Source organism: Calonectris borealis, chromosome 7 (assembly GCF_964195595.1).
Source record: "Calonectris borealis chromosome 7, bCalBor7.hap1.2, whole genome shotgun sequence".
Classification (NCBI taxonomy): Eukaryota; Metazoa; Chordata; class Aves; order Procellariiformes; family Procellariidae; genus Calonectris; species Calonectris borealis.
Window position 1 is genome coordinate 3,396,862 of NC_134318.1, and position 18,967 is coordinate 3,415,828.

General features: G+C 41.2%; 1 protein-coding gene across 2 annotated transcripts in view; it reads left to right on the top strand.

The window, feature by feature from the left end:
• Positions 1–18,967, top strand: part of PRKG1 (protein kinase cGMP-dependent 1) — a 513,502-nt gene that overhangs the window by 66,061 nt on the left and 428,474 nt on the right. For both annotated transcript variants that reach the window (XM_075154073.1, XM_075154072.1), the window contains exon 2: positions 720–886. In XM_075154073.1, coding sequence (XP_075010174.1) covers positions 720–886 — 167 coding nt within the window. The remainder of the gene's footprint in view (positions 1–719; positions 887–18,967) is intronic.

Consider the following 18,967-nt stretch of genomic DNA (forward strand, 5'->3'; position numbering starts at 1 on the left):
AGTCTCCCAAAGAATGCGTAAACCTTGAGTTCTGAAATCTGCATCTTCAGAAACAACTCCTTCCTTTCTCAACTTTGCAAAGTGGCTACTAAGAACTCCAGACTTCCCACCCGATCGCATGCTAAACCAAAACTGCACGTATAATTCTATGCACGCTAATATAACTTTGGAATTTTCCATTTAGTCATCAAAGAAATGAATTAATGGTGGTGTTATTCCTGTAACAGTGGTGCCTCCTCTAGTGAATATAATGGCCTTTGGTATTTGATTAATACTCAAAAAATCAGTGCAGTATCGCGCTTCTGTGTGCTCCAATTTGTATAATTTAATAGAAAATATAATAAATTAAGTCATAAATCCTTTAACTTCTTGTTTGTATTTCCTTTCAGTTTTCTATACAGAAGATATTTCAAGTAGCTATGTTATTCTTTGGTGTTATTATAGATGTGAAACTTGTAGCTAAAAGAGGATCTTGCAATCACATGAACTCTATTTTTATTTCCATACTTGATGTATCTAAAACTTATTTACAAAAAACAATTACAAGTTAACATTTCAGTAGGTTTTTTTTACTTCTCTGCAGATTTTTAGGGAAAATACTGTATTTTTTTTCCAAGGAAATACTCACTGGGGCACCGTGCGGTTGTGCTAAAGTTCACATGCTATTAATGAGCTCGGCTGATAGACACGTGGATAAACCTTGTCTTTTTTTGCTCCAGGTCCAAGGAGCTAATAAAGGAAGCGATCCTTGACAATGACTTCATGAAGAATCTGGAACTGTCTCAGATCCAGGAGATTGTGGATTGTATGTATCCCGTGGAGTATGGCAAAGACAGCTGCATCATCAAGGAAGGAGATGTGGGTTCCCTGGTGTATGTCATGGAAGGTACGGTTTAAAAACCTGTATTTATTTCCTTTTTTCGACACATACAGAGACGAAAACTTCATTTCATGGGAAAAATTATTTCAAAGAAAGAGGTTAAAGACGTTGTCTAAATATGGTTGTTGAAAAATTGTGTGGACTACTTTTGCCTGGAAAATTTCCGACTAGATTTGTGTGCCTCCCTATATAAAGAAAGAGGGTGAAAGCTGTTAACCTTGCACTGAGATTCGTTGGAATAAACGTCCACTAAATATAGTTCTTTGGCTTTGAGGCAATGCCAATGGTTTGCTGTATAAATTAGGGACTTAACAGAAAGAATGGTGTTATGGAACTGGGAAATGACTGTGAACCAAGGAGAATATGGTCATCGCTCACTACCTTGTAGGGCATTGTGAGAACAAGCTTATAAATGTTGATAAAGCACACGGGGCTCTCTGCAGAAGCGATGCATTGTATAATAGAAAATGGTATTTTTCTGTCCTGTGCACAAAATAAGTGTAGTATCTGCAGTTTAGCACATCTGATTTGTCACAGTATGTGTTGTGGCAGGGTTTTGTTTTCTTGGTGGAACATGAGAGCAGTGGATATTCTGTTGTTCTTGGGAGCTGTCAGGTTTCTGAAAATCTTCTAGCGGGATAGGTGTTGCCTGTGATCTGCTTCTCCAAAATGTCAGCTATTTGCATTTTGTATCTTATTCTTTCCAAGTTCTCCAACTCTTCACATGTCAAATTGGGCATATTTTCTATATGTGTTTTTTTTTTTAAAGGAAATGCATTTTCATCTGTAGGAGTTGCTAAGCTTGATCAAACCTCGTGTCCATCTACTACAGCATCCCTCTTCTGAGAGTGACTGATAATGAGTTCTGAGGCAAATGTCACTGTTTTAATTCGGATAACGCAACAAGCAAATTCTCAGTTTGATTTGCTGCAATGCAAATGGATAGATGCTTATAGAATTATTCTTGCTTCTCACCAGAGCCATCTGGTAGACTCTCAAGCATTTTTGCCAGATACACCTAAGGGGAATGGAGGTTTCTCGCTGCCCACATCTTTTGAGCAAAGATGGGAAAACTACAGATTATGTATAACTTGTGCGTTTATATGTACGTGTACATGCGCAAATTCATTTCTTAAATTGTTCTTTTAACCAAAAATATTTTCAAGGCAGTAAGCCATCCTTTAAACATGGTTTCCTGCCAAACTCTTAATGCTGTATAGTTGCAAATGCTCTTCTCTAGTTTCCCAAAACAGCTTTAATGTTCTGTCCTTTTAAGGTTAAGTCCTTTCTCCAGGCACAGGTTTAATTCCTTCAGTTTTAATATTTTCACATTTTGTACATTCAAATGGTATTTTGCGTTATGAAGTAGTTAGTGGGGGATGCCAAAGCAAGTTATATGTTTCCACCCCCAGCATTACATGGAAAGATTTAGGTTTTTCAATCCTCCATTTGAATACAGAGTCTACTTTGATGAGGTGCAGGATCTGTTCTATCGCTAATAAAAAACTGTTTAACTATTTAAAATAATAGTTGAATAGTATTTTTTTTCGTAGTAAAATGTGGAGGTTTTTCACTGCACAGCTCTGTGCTTGCTTTCCAAAACACCACCACATCAGAGGCATGCTCACAGTATTTTTGCTGCGCGGCTGGATTTGGATGTTGTGTTCAATGTTGTCCCTTGAAAAACCCTGTAACAACAGGACACCGTCAAAATCAGCACATACTTGTCTCCTGCTCAGCCTCTTCACATTCGTTGGAGAGGATTTTGGGAGGATTTATGGGCAGAACTGTTTCCACCACGGTTTGAAGCGTTGAACACAGCTTGATAACTCAGATGACCCTTTATTTGATACATCTGATGATGTACTACTACTGTCACTTCCTTGAATTTACCAGAAGTTTCTAATTGTTGGTCCAAAGTCTATCCCTCAATTCTTGATTCTTGTCTTCTCAAACAAACGTGTGTCAAAGACAACTTTTGCATCTTTGGGGCACTTTTGCTTATCCTTGCTCTTCTGGCAGCCCTCTATGTATGAGGGCATGATTTGGCTCTCCCCCAGTCTTCGGTTGGTCTCGTAACTTAATTTAAGATTATTTAGATAGCTCTGTAAATATGCATAACGCTTTACAAACAAAATTATGAAGAGTTTATAGTCTATGTTTAGACATAATGCAATGAGTGATGATGAAGTAATGGAAATAGAAGACGACGTTATCAAATGGGTTGGATTACGGTTATGAGAGCAGGCTCACTAGCTCTTTGTGGCTTATCGTTCTGTGTTCTCTCACCCACCACCACCCCCCAACTATAAACTTTATTCTTTACAAAACTCTACTGGAGAAACCCATCTTTACGAGTATTACTGAGAGGTATTTTCTTTTCTCAAAAATCAAATAAATGCTGCAAGTGTTTCTTCCATTAATTCCTCTTTCTTTTCTTACTTGGGTTTATAGCTGTGATTAATATGAATAAAAATTACTCATGTAGAACATTTGATAACCAATACTCTTATGCTTGTTTATAATTTATGATTCAGCGTTTAGATAGAGCCTCTTACCAGAAGTCTGAGTTATATATTGGTGATGTTTCCTTAGACTAATTTTAAATAATAATTTAAGTAAGATGGATTTGAAAACATCCATCATTTTCACTGTTACTTTCTGCATTCTCGTTCATCATGGCGAAGCAGTAGTAGTGTCTGTTTTAATTTTCCCCTCTAGACACGAGGACTCTACTGGTCCTGGTGAGACCTTTATAATTATGATCCTTGAGTATTTTGGTTCTTTACCTTGGATGTTAAAATACATATGTATGTGACACTTGCTGAGCTCGGTGAATCTTCAAAGGCTGAATAAGATGAGTGTTGACCTCCAAACTCCTTCTTCTTCACTACGGCTTCATGATGCTTTCTGAAAGTAATTCCAGGTTTGCTACGTTCCTTGGGTGGGAATGGCTGTAGCATTGTACCTCAGCAGAGAGTCAAGAAAAGGCTGACTCCACTTTTCCATGTTCTCTTTGGTTCTAGCAGAAAGGTAATTTCATGCTGTCCAATACTGGGTTTACAGGTGCAGTCGTTTCTATTTGTGCATTTGCCCAACCCTACCCACGCTAGCAGGCATGACTTTTTCCCCTCCGGTCATGTGCTCCCATGCATGCGTTGACTGAGTGAAAACTTTGTATTCTTTGTCTTGCATCAGATTTCCTGCCCTCCTTGTATTTCTTTTTATTATCAGGACCCAGAGCAGCACTTGTACGAACCGATTGGACTCTCGAGATGAAAAGTCAGTTAATACAGTGAAGTTTGAGAAAAGACTGAGGTTATTGAGAACTCAAGGAGAAAATCTTTCATATCTTTAATTATTCAACCTATTATGTGTCAAACTGCAAAGCCGGGCAGGGAGAAGTGAAACACAGTACAAGAAAGTAGGAGAAAACTGGAAATTGTGATTTAGATGGGGAGAGGAGGAAACTGAGAGAAATGTTCCTGGAGTAGAAATGGTGAGGTGCTATCAGAGGGAAATCAGAATGAGGTAGTGTGTTCAAAAGGAAGATGTTCTCTCTACCGGCAGCATGCAGGATAGAGGCAACTGTTGAGTTTGAGAGGGAGGAGCGTGCCTCTTGCATGTCCATGCTTCAGCTGGATCGGAATCAGTCCCAACAGGAGGGAAATACCCACCAGATAGAGGAGCTCTCAGTCTAAACAACTTCTGACCTGAACGTGCACTGATCTGGGAGCTTGCTTTTCAGGGTGCTCGTAGCTTTTAAATTGTGCAAGGCTAAGGGAGATGTGCGGTTAGTCTCATCCTCTAAACCCAGTAACTGGTGATATGCTCAATCTCCTCTAAAATAGGAGGCTGCCCCAGTTCTGGTAGACTTCCCTCTCCTGGCCGTGCATCTGGATTTCTTGGACTGGCACTGCATTTCTTAACTCTGAAAAGTTTTGTGCAAAGACTTTGTTTAAAAAAAAGAAAAAATAAAACGAAAAGAAAAAAAAAAGACAAAAACCACGTTGATCCATAGGTAGGAATCAACTGGAAACTTGCCTGGTCTTCTGGTGGGCTCCTGCCTGGGCTTTCATGAGATACAGCCCTGAGGAGCTACAGAGTGAGGGTTATGCTTGTTGGAGAGCCCCTCTGGGTCCCTCTCTCTGCTTTGTTGCGCTGAGGCAGACGGGGTCCTAGCATGAACGCCCAATGATCCCTGTTTCTACCAGGTCTGAAGCCTTGGAAGTACTGGTTTGTGCTGAACTTTGGCTCTGAGTCTGCAGTGAGAAAACAAAGCTATCAGTCAGGAGCTGAAACTGAAATTTCTCAGCACGGAGAATCCCAAATTTAGACCTGCTTTGCTTTTAGTTTTTTGCTTCTGGGCTGACTCTAGCAGTAGTCTGTGTCTTCCTGGCCAGATTTCCACCTCTTGGAAAATAAGGGCCCCCAACTTACCTGTTTTCAGACCTTCAGGACTATTGCTGGCCCCACCATGTCCCAGTCCTTAAAACCCTGTATCCCTCTAGCATCAACCTGCTTGTTTACTTAGTTTAGTCATCTGAGGTAACTGGGTCTGATGGATTTGTGGCACAGACCACCTTAGCAATGCCTTAGGTATTAAATGCAGATAGTCGTGGATACATTTGTTCAGCGAACAACATTCATGAGGATGATGCCAATGTATTTCTTGTATTTCTTCCAGAGGGGAGGGAAACCCTAACAGGAGGTACCCGCAGAGAGGCACAGCAACCCGCAGGGCTCCATAAAAGGCCAGATAGATAGGTGTTAGATAGGTGCCCGGGTGGGAGAGAAGGTAGCATCGCAATCAGAGCCCAACGAAAAGAGATCTCCTTATGGCTTTGTACCTTACCTGACCTCAGGCAGGGTTTTTGCTATTTACAGACTGTTCTTTGCATTTTAAATATTTGTTCCTTAGCAGCGGGGCTGTCATCAGGTATCTGTGTGATCATTAAATAGTAACACGAACTAGGTCCTAGGCCTGTGAAAGACTTCTCGGGTCAAAGACCTCGATTAGGACGTGGAGAGCCATTGGATTTGGGCGGTCGTAGCAACCCCTGTTTCCTGAGTAGTGTTTTGTACAAGTTGAGCATTTCTCATCCACTCCAAAGTTTTCCCTTAAGCCCACGGGAAGGAAGCTGGTTATAATGGACTCTTGAGGCAAATGGCATGCGTCCATTTGTCTTGGGTGGCTCTCATGAACTACAGAAGAAGGATTTATATGAAGTAGCAAGGTAGGAGGTGGTATTTCATCAGGTTCTGAAATGGTTTGGGGCAGAGAACACCCCTTAATTCCCCTGTGTTCATTAAGTAGCAGGAAAACCCCACAACTTTTGCATATTAACTGAGGTGGGTAAAGAGATGCCCTTAATCTCTAGCAACACCAAAAAATTTCCCTTATAGCTGTGCTTTGAAGATGGAAATTAACTTACTTGTGATACAAGCAAGTATTCATCAGGGACTGAAATTGCTGGGAGCATTAAACATACACGCTCTGACCACCTACAGCAACAGTATTCCTCCAGGCTGATGAGATGGGTAGCGACAAGGGGCACGAGTGATGCCGTGGCTTGTACATCTGAACTAGTCTATACTGGCAGTCTTGACTCTGCAAGTAAGACAATTTTGAGAATTAAATAAACTTATCAGAAATACTACCTTTCTTATGAGAAAGTATATTGCTCTAAGAGTGGCTCAACAGATTGTTTGTCTTAAAATTGAAGTTTCTTTCAGAGCCAAAAAAGGTTCTTGCTGGTTAATCATATTCCGCCTGTAAAATTAGTCCGCCACCTCCAGTTTTCTTCAAGGAAAAAAAACCAAACATTTTCCAAGTTCTGGTTTTGCAGGTTTGCATTCGTTGACTTAAAGCCTTGTTTGGGCATAACATTTCTAAAATTTTCTGAAAGCACTTAAAAATGTGAAAACCTGGAAAGGTCTGTTTCAGAGAGATACATCTAGATCTGTACCGTGTTGACAGGTTTGAGTTATGTGTGGGTGTTACCTCACACTAATGAGGATAAATGTGATATCCCACATCTGAAACCAAATGTTTCCTCTTGTGCTCCCTCTCTGTCTGAACCTGTCAACTGCAGTATGTCAAATTTGATGGTTGCATTATGAAAGGAAAATATATCAGCAGAACTGTAGATAAGTCAGGTGACAAGGTACAAGTTTTAGGCTCTCATGTGAATAACAGTCATGTCGTTATAAACAGATGTTCTAATTTTTTTAGAAACTATGTTAATAGGTGTAAAAAGTCCTCTTTTTATGTTTGTTGCTATTCCCATAAAGTATGGAAGAAATAATACAGTGAGCTGGGGGGGAAAGGAAGGTTAAAATACTTGAATTAGCTATTTTGTGGCTCATGATTTTGTATTGGCAGCGGGTGCTGTAATACCCTCCCTGACTGTCTGTCCTTCTGCAAATTAATATTGGAGTTACACCTCTGCACCACAGCTTGAGAACCTGAGTGAAGAAAAATAGCTCCACCAATACCCTGTGGGCCCCTACTTCTGTAGGCATGAAAAGCGAAGAAGCAGCTTTTTAAGAACGCATGTTGAGAAACAGCCTACACTTCCCCCAGCCCTAGGCTTAGTAGTTTTTCCTCTCCTCTTTAATTTAATTTTATTTTTGTCTTCAGTCATGGAGATTCGCCTTTTATTTTTAAAGGAGACTTTGTTTCTTGCTTCATTCTTGGTAACTTCTCCAAAGCAATGAAGCATCTAATTGTGACTTCGGATGGGAACGTGGTTTTTTGAGAGTCAGAAATGTCTTGGGAAGGAATGTATTCCTAGAAACTGCAGGATTTGACAGGTTGTCAAACTTGGTGTTGATAAGGGAAGACAAACAAAGTCTCCGTAGCCATTTGAACTACAGAGAGAAATGCAAGAGGCTGTGGAAGACCTCCCATCAGAGGTGGCAGAGCTGTCTGGTCTCAGATGGGCGAAATCCTCAAAGCAACTCTTCAATCTCTGGGAATTTTTGCTGTTGAATCAAGACCAAAGCAGGCATATAGATACCGTCTTGTTCCTCAGGACATCGCCTTCCTGCCTTCTGCGGGTTATCACAGCCTTTGCCCAAGTTTTGTGACGCTGTAAGATTCCATCATCAACCTGTTGGCCAATGCGCTTATCGTTGTTCTCACTTCTGAAGGTGTCCTGGAGCGTCTCATCCTTTTTTCTCCTGTTTGCTTTTTACCTAACTGTGCAGTTATGTGATTTTTTTGTTTCCCCCTGATTGGACAATGATCACTGCAGACTCTTGGATGCTATATGCAGTCATCCACAAATACTATGTCCAATCTGTCTTTGTGTCACCCTCCCTCTGACCCCTCTTTTGTCTCTTTTGATGGACTACTCTCATAAGGATCTGATTTAATAGGACACAATTGCTCTTCTAGCCCTGGGGTCTTCTGAGTCAGTTCCTTCTCAGAGAAAGGATTTGGTAGGACTGATTCTTCTAAATGAAAGAGAAATGGAGAACAGAGACCCATTTTGGATTTAAGTAGGCTAAATGACTTTGCTCCCAAGTGCAAGTCCAGAATAGCAAAATGGGGGCAGTGGTACTGCCACCACAGTGGAGAGAGTGCATCGTGTCTCTTGACCTGCACCACATTTATTTTTATATTGCTGTACACCGTACTTGCAAGAGGTCCCTTACTTTATTATATTTATGCTACCAGTGTCATTGCAAAGTCCAAATGCCTGAGCTTCTCCTGGCCTTGTTGGTATTCACCAACACTGATGGTGATCATCATTCATCTCAGAGAAAACCATATTGAGGGGTTTGTTGGTTTTTTTTTTTCCCCAGGATGCTGGCTGGAACAAACTTTATAAACTCTTCAGTCTGTTTTTAATTTGTTTAGTCTCTGGGGTTAAGAGTGAATATGCAGTTTCCGGTTCAGTCAATTAAATCCAGAGACATTGGCTGAACTCTGTGTCTGCCAGGGTGTTCCGGGTCAGTCAGTATGATCTCCGAGATCATACCCGCAGAGAGGGAGTTGAGCCCGTGCAGGTAGGGATTCGCCTGGCTGCACACTGGGTTTTGTCATGTATGCCCAAATAGTATCCTTGCTAGACATCTTCAAGATTGGTGGTCCTTCAGACCACCATGAAGTTCCTGCCTTTTTGATGTAGGACCAGACAGTTTTTGGTGCTCTTTCCAAATATATTCCTGATAATGTAGCTAGGTCCTCTATGTTCCTACCTTTCTGCGTCTCCCAAGGACACTTGGGAAGGTAATAATAGCTGCATCCATTGCAATCAGGGCTTTTCTAACACAATTGAGGCAGTTCTGCCTCTAAGACTTATCCTGCCTTTCAGTATGAGTGTTTTGGGCCCTACCTGAGCCCTTCTTCTCGAGGGGCTTGGACCTGCCTTCCCAAGCAAGCGCCAAAAAATATCACCTCATTGCACAGGTGTTAGATGGCTCTTGAGATTGGAGAGCATTTACTCAGTGTCCATAAGGAGCACTGCGCAGGAAGGAATCACTTAGACATTTATGGCAAAGTGGGATTTTCTGCACAGCCTGCCAACAAACCACGAGCCTCTGAAGAACCTACCTTTCACAGGACTTTCCATTAGTTTTGTGAAAATGTACTGTGGCGGCAGTTTCTTCTTTGCACTCCTCTGTTTAATGTTTTCAGCCGTTTTTTGCTTTTTTGTTTTCCTTCTTCATCCTGCTATTGTAGAGTTGGGCAGGAGTCAGATCAGGTTTTTTCCTGTGGTCAGAGATACTGCTCCTTGCAGGAATCCTGCAGCCTTCATGGGTTTCCCATTTGAGTCTTTGTTTTCCCATGAAGATAAGTGGTTTAGGGGTCGTCGCTCCTCTGGGAAATTTTCACTCACTCATCAATAATCCCTCCCCACATCTCCCATGTCCAATGCTGAGACCATTACATATCAGGGCAAGCCCATTTTCTAAGGCTTTCTGGGCTTAAGAGATTCTCTAGGATTGATGTCTTCATTCCAAAGATTACCCTACTGCAGAGCAGACTTTGTGAAGACTTGCTGAAGAGGGCAAGGGCAGAAATACCAGGTGTCATTCCAGGTGTGCAAGACATCTCAGTAGCTGCCCGCTGGAAACTGGTCCCTCGTGGAACAATGAGTGTTGTAGGGCTTGAAGACCATCCCTTGGGCAATGCAGTGGCATTAAAAGAGTATTCCTAGAGCTCGTTATGATACGAATGTGCATATGGGCCAAAGGAGCAAGGGAGGTTACCAGCCAGACTCCTTAAAATGTGCTGTCGATATACACGTTCACATCTAGCACTGCATCCCCTCTGTCTCAAGAGTCCTGGGGAAGAGTCTGTAGGGCAGAGGAGTGAAGGGTTGAGATCTCGAAACATTTCTGGTTGCTTCTCTTTCATGACACACTCACTTTTTGGTTGGTATGTCTCTTGAGGATTTCCGTGGAGTTTAGCCCACCTCCTTTGGAGAAGATCAGGTTTGTTTCTATCCCTTAGTTGATGCTTTGAGACTGTTTTATGTCTAGCCTGAATATTTGCAAGAAACTTTGAGACCTGCTTATCTTTAAGCAAACAATTTTATTATTTTTGGCATTGTTTAGCAATGGTACTTTTATATCACTTGCCCATAATTCCAGTCACGCCCCTGACTAGGCATGCGATGAAAAAGGACAACTTAATACATGTGTTTATATCAACTGTGTCTTGATGTACTTGGAAATACTCAGAGCATCTCATGTAATTTCTTAAGTGGTATTAATACCCCGAGAGTGTACCTAGGAACTGGCAGCATAAGGACAATAAAAAGACTTCCATGACTTGGCAGTTGCATGCTTTTTAGTGATGCAGCGTGAAACCTTGGCGTGTTCGAAAAATCACTGTAGCTTATGCATCGGATCAAAGAAGCAACTGCACGTTAGCTGCAGCAGTCGGGGTCTCCAATGTACTTCAGCATTTAACCCAGGGCTTCATGCATCTTCCTAGGTTTTAGTAAACTGTAAAAGTTGCAAAATCTGTCAGTATGAAGTTGAAGCAGAAGCCTGTTTGTTAATTTTGGGGGGTTTTTAACTATCGCTTATAGAAATTGGGCGCTATTCCAACTGCTTCCTTTTGGAGTTACTACAATTCATACTAAAATTTGACTTTCTGTCCCACCCCCCACCCCCCCTTTTTTTTCCTGGAAGTCAAAACTGTGGTTATTTATTGGTTATAAAAATCCACAAGTATTTCTTACTAAGTATTTTCACATAAATAGGTAAAGTGTGGACGTCTGTGTGTGGTTTTGCAGTATTGAGGCCCAGCCTGTGTGAGCACCACTGCAAGTATTTGTTTCTATATTTTTCCAGATTTTTATCAACTTAAAACCTGCTTCTAGCAGTCAGGTTATGATAAATTGAATGTTCAGGTGCTCCGTTCATTTACTGAACGTGTCGGTGTTAGAGAGCTTTGTGTATGGCCTGTCTCTTAGAGAAATTGAGTTGCACGCTGTTGTTTTCATATACAGGACAATATAATGCAAATCTTCCACCGTTATCACCTAGTTATTTTAATTTTACAGTGTCTTAATAATTAACTCTTCTAAAAGTAGTTATTTGCTCATACTAGTGACAGAGAAGTAAATATTTCTTGTACATATTTCATGAAATGTTCATGAGATCAAATAGGATATGAAATTATGATTATCACAGTGGCAGCGTTTTACAGGCAGTGATTGTGCTCATGATTAGAATATAGTTTGATATTTGTTCTGTATAAAGTAATTATTTTTGAAGCTGCAGAACTAACTCTTAACACTTTAAATGCAATAAGAACATAGTACTGTAATACTGCTGCAAGGTCTTATGCGAGAGATTCATTCTTACCCTTTCTCCTAAAAATAACTGCAAACTGCAAGTTGGTATATATTTTTTGTAATAACTTATATGAACCTAACAGGCTTTATTAGCAAGATTGCTGAATCGGAGCAAAACAGGGTTTACAGAAGGAAAGGTGATAGCGTTTTATAAGGGCAGTGGGAACATTCATTGTCGCCTGAGCCGGGATTTAGGAGGGAAAGCCTGTATAAATCTCACCGGTATTAGAATATGAGCTTGCGAAGCAGAAATCCAGTCAAGCGGTGTTGAGGGAGGAGTAGTGCGATGCTGTGACCACCGTCCTGCGACCTGCCCCTCTGCTGCTGAGACGCCGTGCGGGGTGAGCAACTAACCCAGCTGTGCTGATCTTACGTACTGACCTCTTTTTCAAGAAAAACAAACCAACAAAACCCCAAACCCTATATAATTTATGTTAAGGAACGGCAAGAGGATGCACGTATATTCTAAGGATACTCTTTGATTAAATAAGTCCTCTTCAGGACTGGTTATCTCTGGTTAGTCTAAGCCACTATTTGGTAGGCGGGGAGGAGAAAATGCGATCAAAGCTGGGAGCTAATGACTTCAGACCTATCAAATATAATTTCTTGTAGCTATCTAAATCATCATCATCATCATCATCATCCAACTTCAAGTTTCTCAAGGTACTGCCAGACCCTGATCAGTGGAGAGGAGGGGTGCACAGTATATAATGCTGCCTAGCACCTGAGTGGCCGAGTCTCCTATCTCTGTCCTCATTCAAGTCCTGCTGCCAGCACAAGCTTCCCCGGTGGATTTGGATGAGAGGACAGCTGGCAGGTTCTTAAGCAATGCTGTAAAAGTGTCAAGATGACCTGAAAATATTTTCATTTTCAAAAGGAATGCCCAGCTTTCTTTGGGATCTGCTCGTGTTCACTAATAGTTACTACTCTTGCCATTTCGTTCATCATTATCCTAGCTCCTCTGAATCTAAAGGTCCCGGTCTCTTCGCGGTGTGGTATCGAACAAGGCTGCAGCAGATTTAGCAAAAGCTCTACTCTTCATTGCTAGGGAGGGGTATTCAGAGTTTACCAAATAGGCACGTTGTTCTGTAAATGCATTCGTACAACCTGGTTTGTCTGCAGGCAGCCAAATATTCATCTTCCCTTCTTCAGGGAAGAAAATGCGTAGGTGTAACCTCTTTAAAAAGATTCCCACTGTATAGGAAACATAATGAATGTATATTTTTTCCTCACATAAGATCATAGTTGATGTGCTATTTGTTTTTGTATTTCTCAGCAGTTATGCAAAGACTGCTTTGTCGTTAAGGGGGTTTTATTTACAAAATAAATGGGTGAGATAAAGCCTCATTCATTTTATTAATAGCAGCTGAAAAGGGAGGCACGAATGTCTTTCTTGTCTCCCCCACCGTTCCATGACTCCCTTTTATTGAAACTCCCACAACTGAAATGTAAAATAAAGGACTTTTCATCATAATAGTATACACGAAGGCGCCTGGATTTTGACCTTTGTTTCTGCCCATTAAAATACATGGCTATATAATTTAGTCTGTGTATGCAGAGAGAAAGACTCTAGTGTTAGCAATCCAAACTATTATTAAAGGAACATTAGAGGCAAAGCGCTCCCTTTAGTTAGGCTTGATTCGCTTTGGATTGCTTGTTTACTTTGAAAGCTGATCTACAAAAAAAAAAAAATCAAACCATGCGAGCCCCATGCCCCTTTCTTACTGCCCTAGGTTGTACAAAGACAGCTCAAAATAAGCAGTTTGAGGAAGGGGAAGGAGAGAAAGGCTTCCTGCTTCTTGTTTAAACTGGAAAGTCAGGTCACTTCTACCTTGTGAGGGTTTTTTTTTTTTAAATCTGTAGTGGAAAATGAGAGGGTGAAAACGGGAAGATTGAGAAAGAAAGGGACTTCTCGTCCGTAGACATCCAAGGTCTCCAGTACTCTAATCGGAAAGTGCACCTCGCAAATCGCTCGAAATGGAGACGAAGAAGTTGGTCTTGGTGACCCTCTGCTTGATGGGGTTGCCTCAGCCTCTGGAACCCGATCTCCGGTTTATATTGGGCACGTACAATATGATCACTAAGTGCTCAAGACCACCTTTCGGAAGGGTAGAGCATTGCAAACACCCCCGCTTTTAGCTCTCCAGTGATGCTGGTTGTTCTGGGTTTGATTCGAGTGGTGACGTAGTCATGCAGCAACGGGTGAAATGGGGAGATTTCTGTATATATCCATGTTCCTTAAACACTTCACCTTGGTGGAACATCTCTTTACCTCAGGGGAAATTCAGGTGAGATTTCATCTCTCTCCTCTTATCAGTGGGGAAAAACTCCCCTGGATTTGTATGGCCAAGGCTTTCTGCAGACCAGAAGTCTGACAGGGAGAAATGTGAGAATAAGTTAAAAAAAAGAGGATAAAGCCAGGCTGGTAGGGAGATTTTTTGATTGCATTCTTCGGCAAAGTTTTCTTATTTTACTTTCAGTTTAATATGTTGGTCCTGATCTCAAACTTCTGTCTAGCCCTGGCAGATGAGTTTTGGGGAAAAATGAGAATTTTGCTGTTAGGAAACAAATCTTTAAGATATCAAAATGTCAGGTCAATGTTTGCACTGTATTCTTCTAAAAGAATGGAAATTACAATGTATCCCAGCAGCTGCTATTCCTAGCACATCCAGGCACAGATGATAATTAAATGCAATCTGAATACGTAGGAATTTAAGATTGAAAAACAAATAAAAATAAGATGTTTGCCATCCTTGTGCTAAATATTTTTATAATCTCTCAGTTCTGACTGGAAACAGCTATTTTGTGATGTGACTGGAACATGAAATAACACTGGGTAGGCTTTCTCATATTATAAATAAAAGCAGCAGCTGAGGTTTGAGATGATGCAGATCTCAAAAACCGAATAATCCTGTTGTAGTTATGCAGTCACATCCATCACGTAGAGATCCACAAGGGACTGTTTATCACTGCTGAAACGATATAAACTCTTATCTTGAAGTAGGAGGAAACGTGAAGTTATTTTCTGTCTGGATTGTGGGATTTTTTTTTCTGGTAATGATGCATAACTTCACAGGTTTCTTAAAGTTAATCGTATCTTGTGTTGCCTGTTGTTCTTCATCTGCCTCCACTTCTTTTCCGTCATTGCTCTTGGGGAGGATGGAGAGGTCCAGGAACTTGTAAAAGGACTTTGTTCATAACTAGGTGAAATCTTACTTAAATTAGCTTTTTCAGGGTTTTCAGCCCAAAACATTGTGTGCTTTGGCATGTCCTTTTGTGGCAGTTGTTTCCATTGGAAAAGTGAAGTCAAGTGATAATATCGATAAAAGATCTTCAGTGGGAAATAAAGAACTGTCTGTGGCAAAGCCCTGCTAACTTCACCAGTGCAAAATGGTGAATAACTTGTGAATTTTAGTGCAGACATCCCTGGGAAAATATTCCTAAGGATCATGGGGTGATTTTTGCCCCTAAACATGGTAGTTGTCCAGTGATCCACTGAGGTTTGTAGTAATCCATGTAGTAATCCATGGGGTTCTCAGCCACGCTCCGCAGTGGCTGAGAAACTGTTAAGTCCCAGTTTAGACTTTTATTAGAGCCAAGTGGTCAACATGCCCTAAAATGACAACTATCTCCAGAGATCTCCGTTATTAAACACTGGTTTCCTGTGTTAAAATTTGGACTGAACTAAATCCGTGGAAGATTTTTTAACCAAGGAATGTGTTTGTTCCCAGTCGGTACAAGATAAGAAGAGAAGGAGGTGTCCTTGCTAATGTTCGTCTGGAGGGAACAACTGGACCTCATGAATGATGAATGAAAAGAAAGGAAGTTTATTTTCTGCTTTTCATCAGCAGCTCCTGCTTGTTATCATTTGTCAGCTATCTTCAGTACGTTGTTCTCCTTCTTGGAAAAAACAAGCCTTTCTCACAGACGCCACTTAGTTGAAAATACTTAACACTGCAGAACTAACCTTGCTCCTAACTGCTGCTCGGAGGATAATTTATTTCCTAGTCTTGCGTTCTGTTGGCTGACCAGATCGTGATCGTCAGGGAATTGAAGCATTTGGATTTCCTTAGGTGCTTTTGGTGGTGGTTGGGAAGACCGAAGCATTGGGGAGTGCTGAGATGTCCCAGCAGCTTCCCGTGCTGCTTTGCCCCTTTAAATTTTAATGGTAATCTCAGTTTTCCATCTTTTGCAAAATAAATGTGTCTTATTTAACTGTCCAAATAAGCAGGGCTGTGTTTTCTTGGTGGAAACATGCTGGCGAGGAGGTTGGGGAATCAAAGAGCCAAGTACGTATCCTCAGTCACTTCTGTTTTTTTCAGAAGTCTAGAGCATTTGGGACCTCAAAGTACACACTTGGCAGCGTCTACTCCTGATGTTGGGGAAACCGTATCGTCTGTCCTTTCTGGTTTGTAATTGTGTGTGCCAGACTAGCGGGATCGAAAGGACGGATCGGTCAGAGCCCCTCGGCTCGGCGCAGGGTAACTAAGGCTTCTGCCATGGTAGTACAAGGGTTTGGGGGGATTCTCCCTAGGGCTTTCTTTCCTCTGCAGGTGGCGATAGTTGTCACCAGAAGGTTTTTTGCTAGATCTTCCTGAAAGCTTGCCACCGATCTTTTGGGGGTCTGATCCTTAACAGTCCCTGTCACTGGATCATCTGCAAGAAAAACCTAAAAAAACCCTAATCTTTTTGAAGGCAACATGAAGTTACTTATCACTCTTACTTCTCGCTAGATTTGTTTCTCAGTACCGTAGCTGAGTGATTATCATATGTTAGCATTCGGAGCCAGGTCCTTGGGTGACATAAACCGGCACAGTCCCATCTGTCGGTGGGCTGCCGTCTCCATGCTCTAGGAATCTGGTCCTGTTCTTTTAATCTTGTTATTTACCGTAGTAAGATGATCAGTAAGATAAACCTTTCCTTAACGTTTTGTCCTCAAATAACGCCGCTTAAAAAGAGAACGAAAGCTTATGCCAAGGCAAAACAAAAAATACTCAGGGTAAATGAAAGCTGATGGGAGTAAATGTACTGTAGAACAGTATATTTATATGTGGGCTTTCACAGATGATTTTTCGATGCTAATCAGGCCCAGCCAGTAAGAAGTGGAAAGGGGTTATTAAGTTAAGCAATAAGATAAATGACATTCCTTAGGGTGACTACTGTCTAAACAGGTTAAGGATTAAAAACTCTCGCAGGGCTTTTGTTAACCCTAAGTAAGTGACAAGAATGATACGTTTTGTAATATAGTTTTAATTTTCCAATACCTACGAGTTAGAATTGGCACTCGGTAGGCATTTTCCATAAATCTTGCATTGCATTGCAGCGCACAAAAAAGAGATGTACTGAAGGCTTATTTCACTGTCTTGAGATTTGTTATACGCTGTATTCACAATATTATGCAGATCAGCTCTCAAACTGTGGGACAGCTGAGTTAAGAATCGCTCTGATCCAAGAATAGAAATCAGTAAGTATGCACTCTAATATTACAAATTAGTGATTTTTAAGAGCTCCATAAGGAGTAGAAAGAATCACCATTTATAAAAGCTTACCATAAACAACTTAATTCTGTTTCAGCGCTGTGGTTGTCATTAACATCGATGTTAAGTTTTCTTACAGTCCTGCAGAGACTTATTTAGATTGTCCTGTGTTTATTCAGGATGTTATTCCCCATAACCTCATTTTACAGAGCTATTAGTGCGAGGGGAGCCCACTGGTGACCAGCAAGAAGCCTTGCAAATTTGATCCTCGGTAAGTGCCATGTGCTTTAGCCTTGAGGCTTTCCCATAAACCTTGCATAGTTTCCTAAACCTGAAGAAATCCCCCTTTAAAGTGCATAGAAAACAAAGTCCCACTTCCATCCCTAGGTAGGGGACTTTGCCTCGCTGACCCATTTGGATAGCTACTGGTGGGGTAACTGGGATTTTCAAAGTGCGTGTCCATGTGTACCCATAGGGAGGGGCAGGAAAGCTTTCCCGAGAATAAATTCCTGAAGTTGTTTATGAAGATTGAAAGACTCAGTTATGTAGAAAGCAAAAGATTGTGAACGTGCCATTGTAAATCCATCAAAATAATCGCATTAGTACAAAGGGTATCTAAATAAGAAAAAAAGGATGCCGAATTTACATTTCTCGTATGAAGTCACCTCTAGGAAAAATTCGCAAATAAATTTAATCTGGCGGTCTGAGAACAGAACTGTTCCAAGGTGTGCTGCAGTGAATTGAATTAAACCCACGCCATTATTCGATTAGCAAATGACTGTTGCAAAATTACCCTCCTTTCCCTCTTGGAAGCGGCAGCATCTACAGCAGCAAATGCCGGTGGGTTAGAGGAGTGTTGTCTCCTCTGAATGACAGAGGAGGAATGAAGCCTGCCTGCCAGTGCTGGCTCTTTCGTTCGTAGTTTCTTCTCAGATATGCTTAGGGGGGACACTTGCAGTTGGGTTTCAGTACTGGGTCATTGTGCTTCTAATTTTGCTATTAAGTCTAAACGGAGCATATTTCAGTTCTGCTGTCAATTGATGAAGAGCTTTGTAGATTAAGATTAATGATTTTTTACCAGAAACCCCTCACTTCTGCAAATAAAATCAAAAAGGGAAAAAAACCAACTATGCAAAGCTGTGGTAGTGACTTAGAAATGATCACAGAAGAGAAAATTTCATTGTCTCTTTGCTCACCTAAGTTTTGTGAGCAGAGAAGCAGCTCGGTTCCACCCTGTCTTCCGCAGCCTCAGCTAAGCCATCAGCTAAGGCATCCACTTACAGCTGAGTATTACCGGTGATGATGCCAAAGCTGGGGAAAATGCAGCGGTTTTTACTTTTTATGATCCCAGATCAAGTTTTACTTAATTTGGCATTAAGGAAAATAGTTTTGGGATGTGTAAACTCAGCACATTCACTATATACGAGTCGTCAAGAATAAATCTGGGAGTGCTCGCACTTCACGGTATAACACTTTAAACAGTGCCCTAGGCAAAACGGGCTGTTTGTTTTCCTGAGCACCTGTTTGTATAAATTATGCTTTTATATGTACAAGGAATGTCAGACACAAAAGACATGTATAGGCAGTGATTGGATGATTGAAAAGGTGAAGCTGGATGTCAGTAACTGCAAAGAAGCAGCTCTGGTGGATACACAGTGATGGGATTTAAATTAGTTGCTGCCCGCAGGAGAGAAAGGTTGGAGTTGTCATTCCTGCGTGCCCTGGCTGTGTCTCCTTGTGTCCAGCCGTAAGCAAAAAAAACCCCAAACAAATAGTGTATTTGGTTTTAC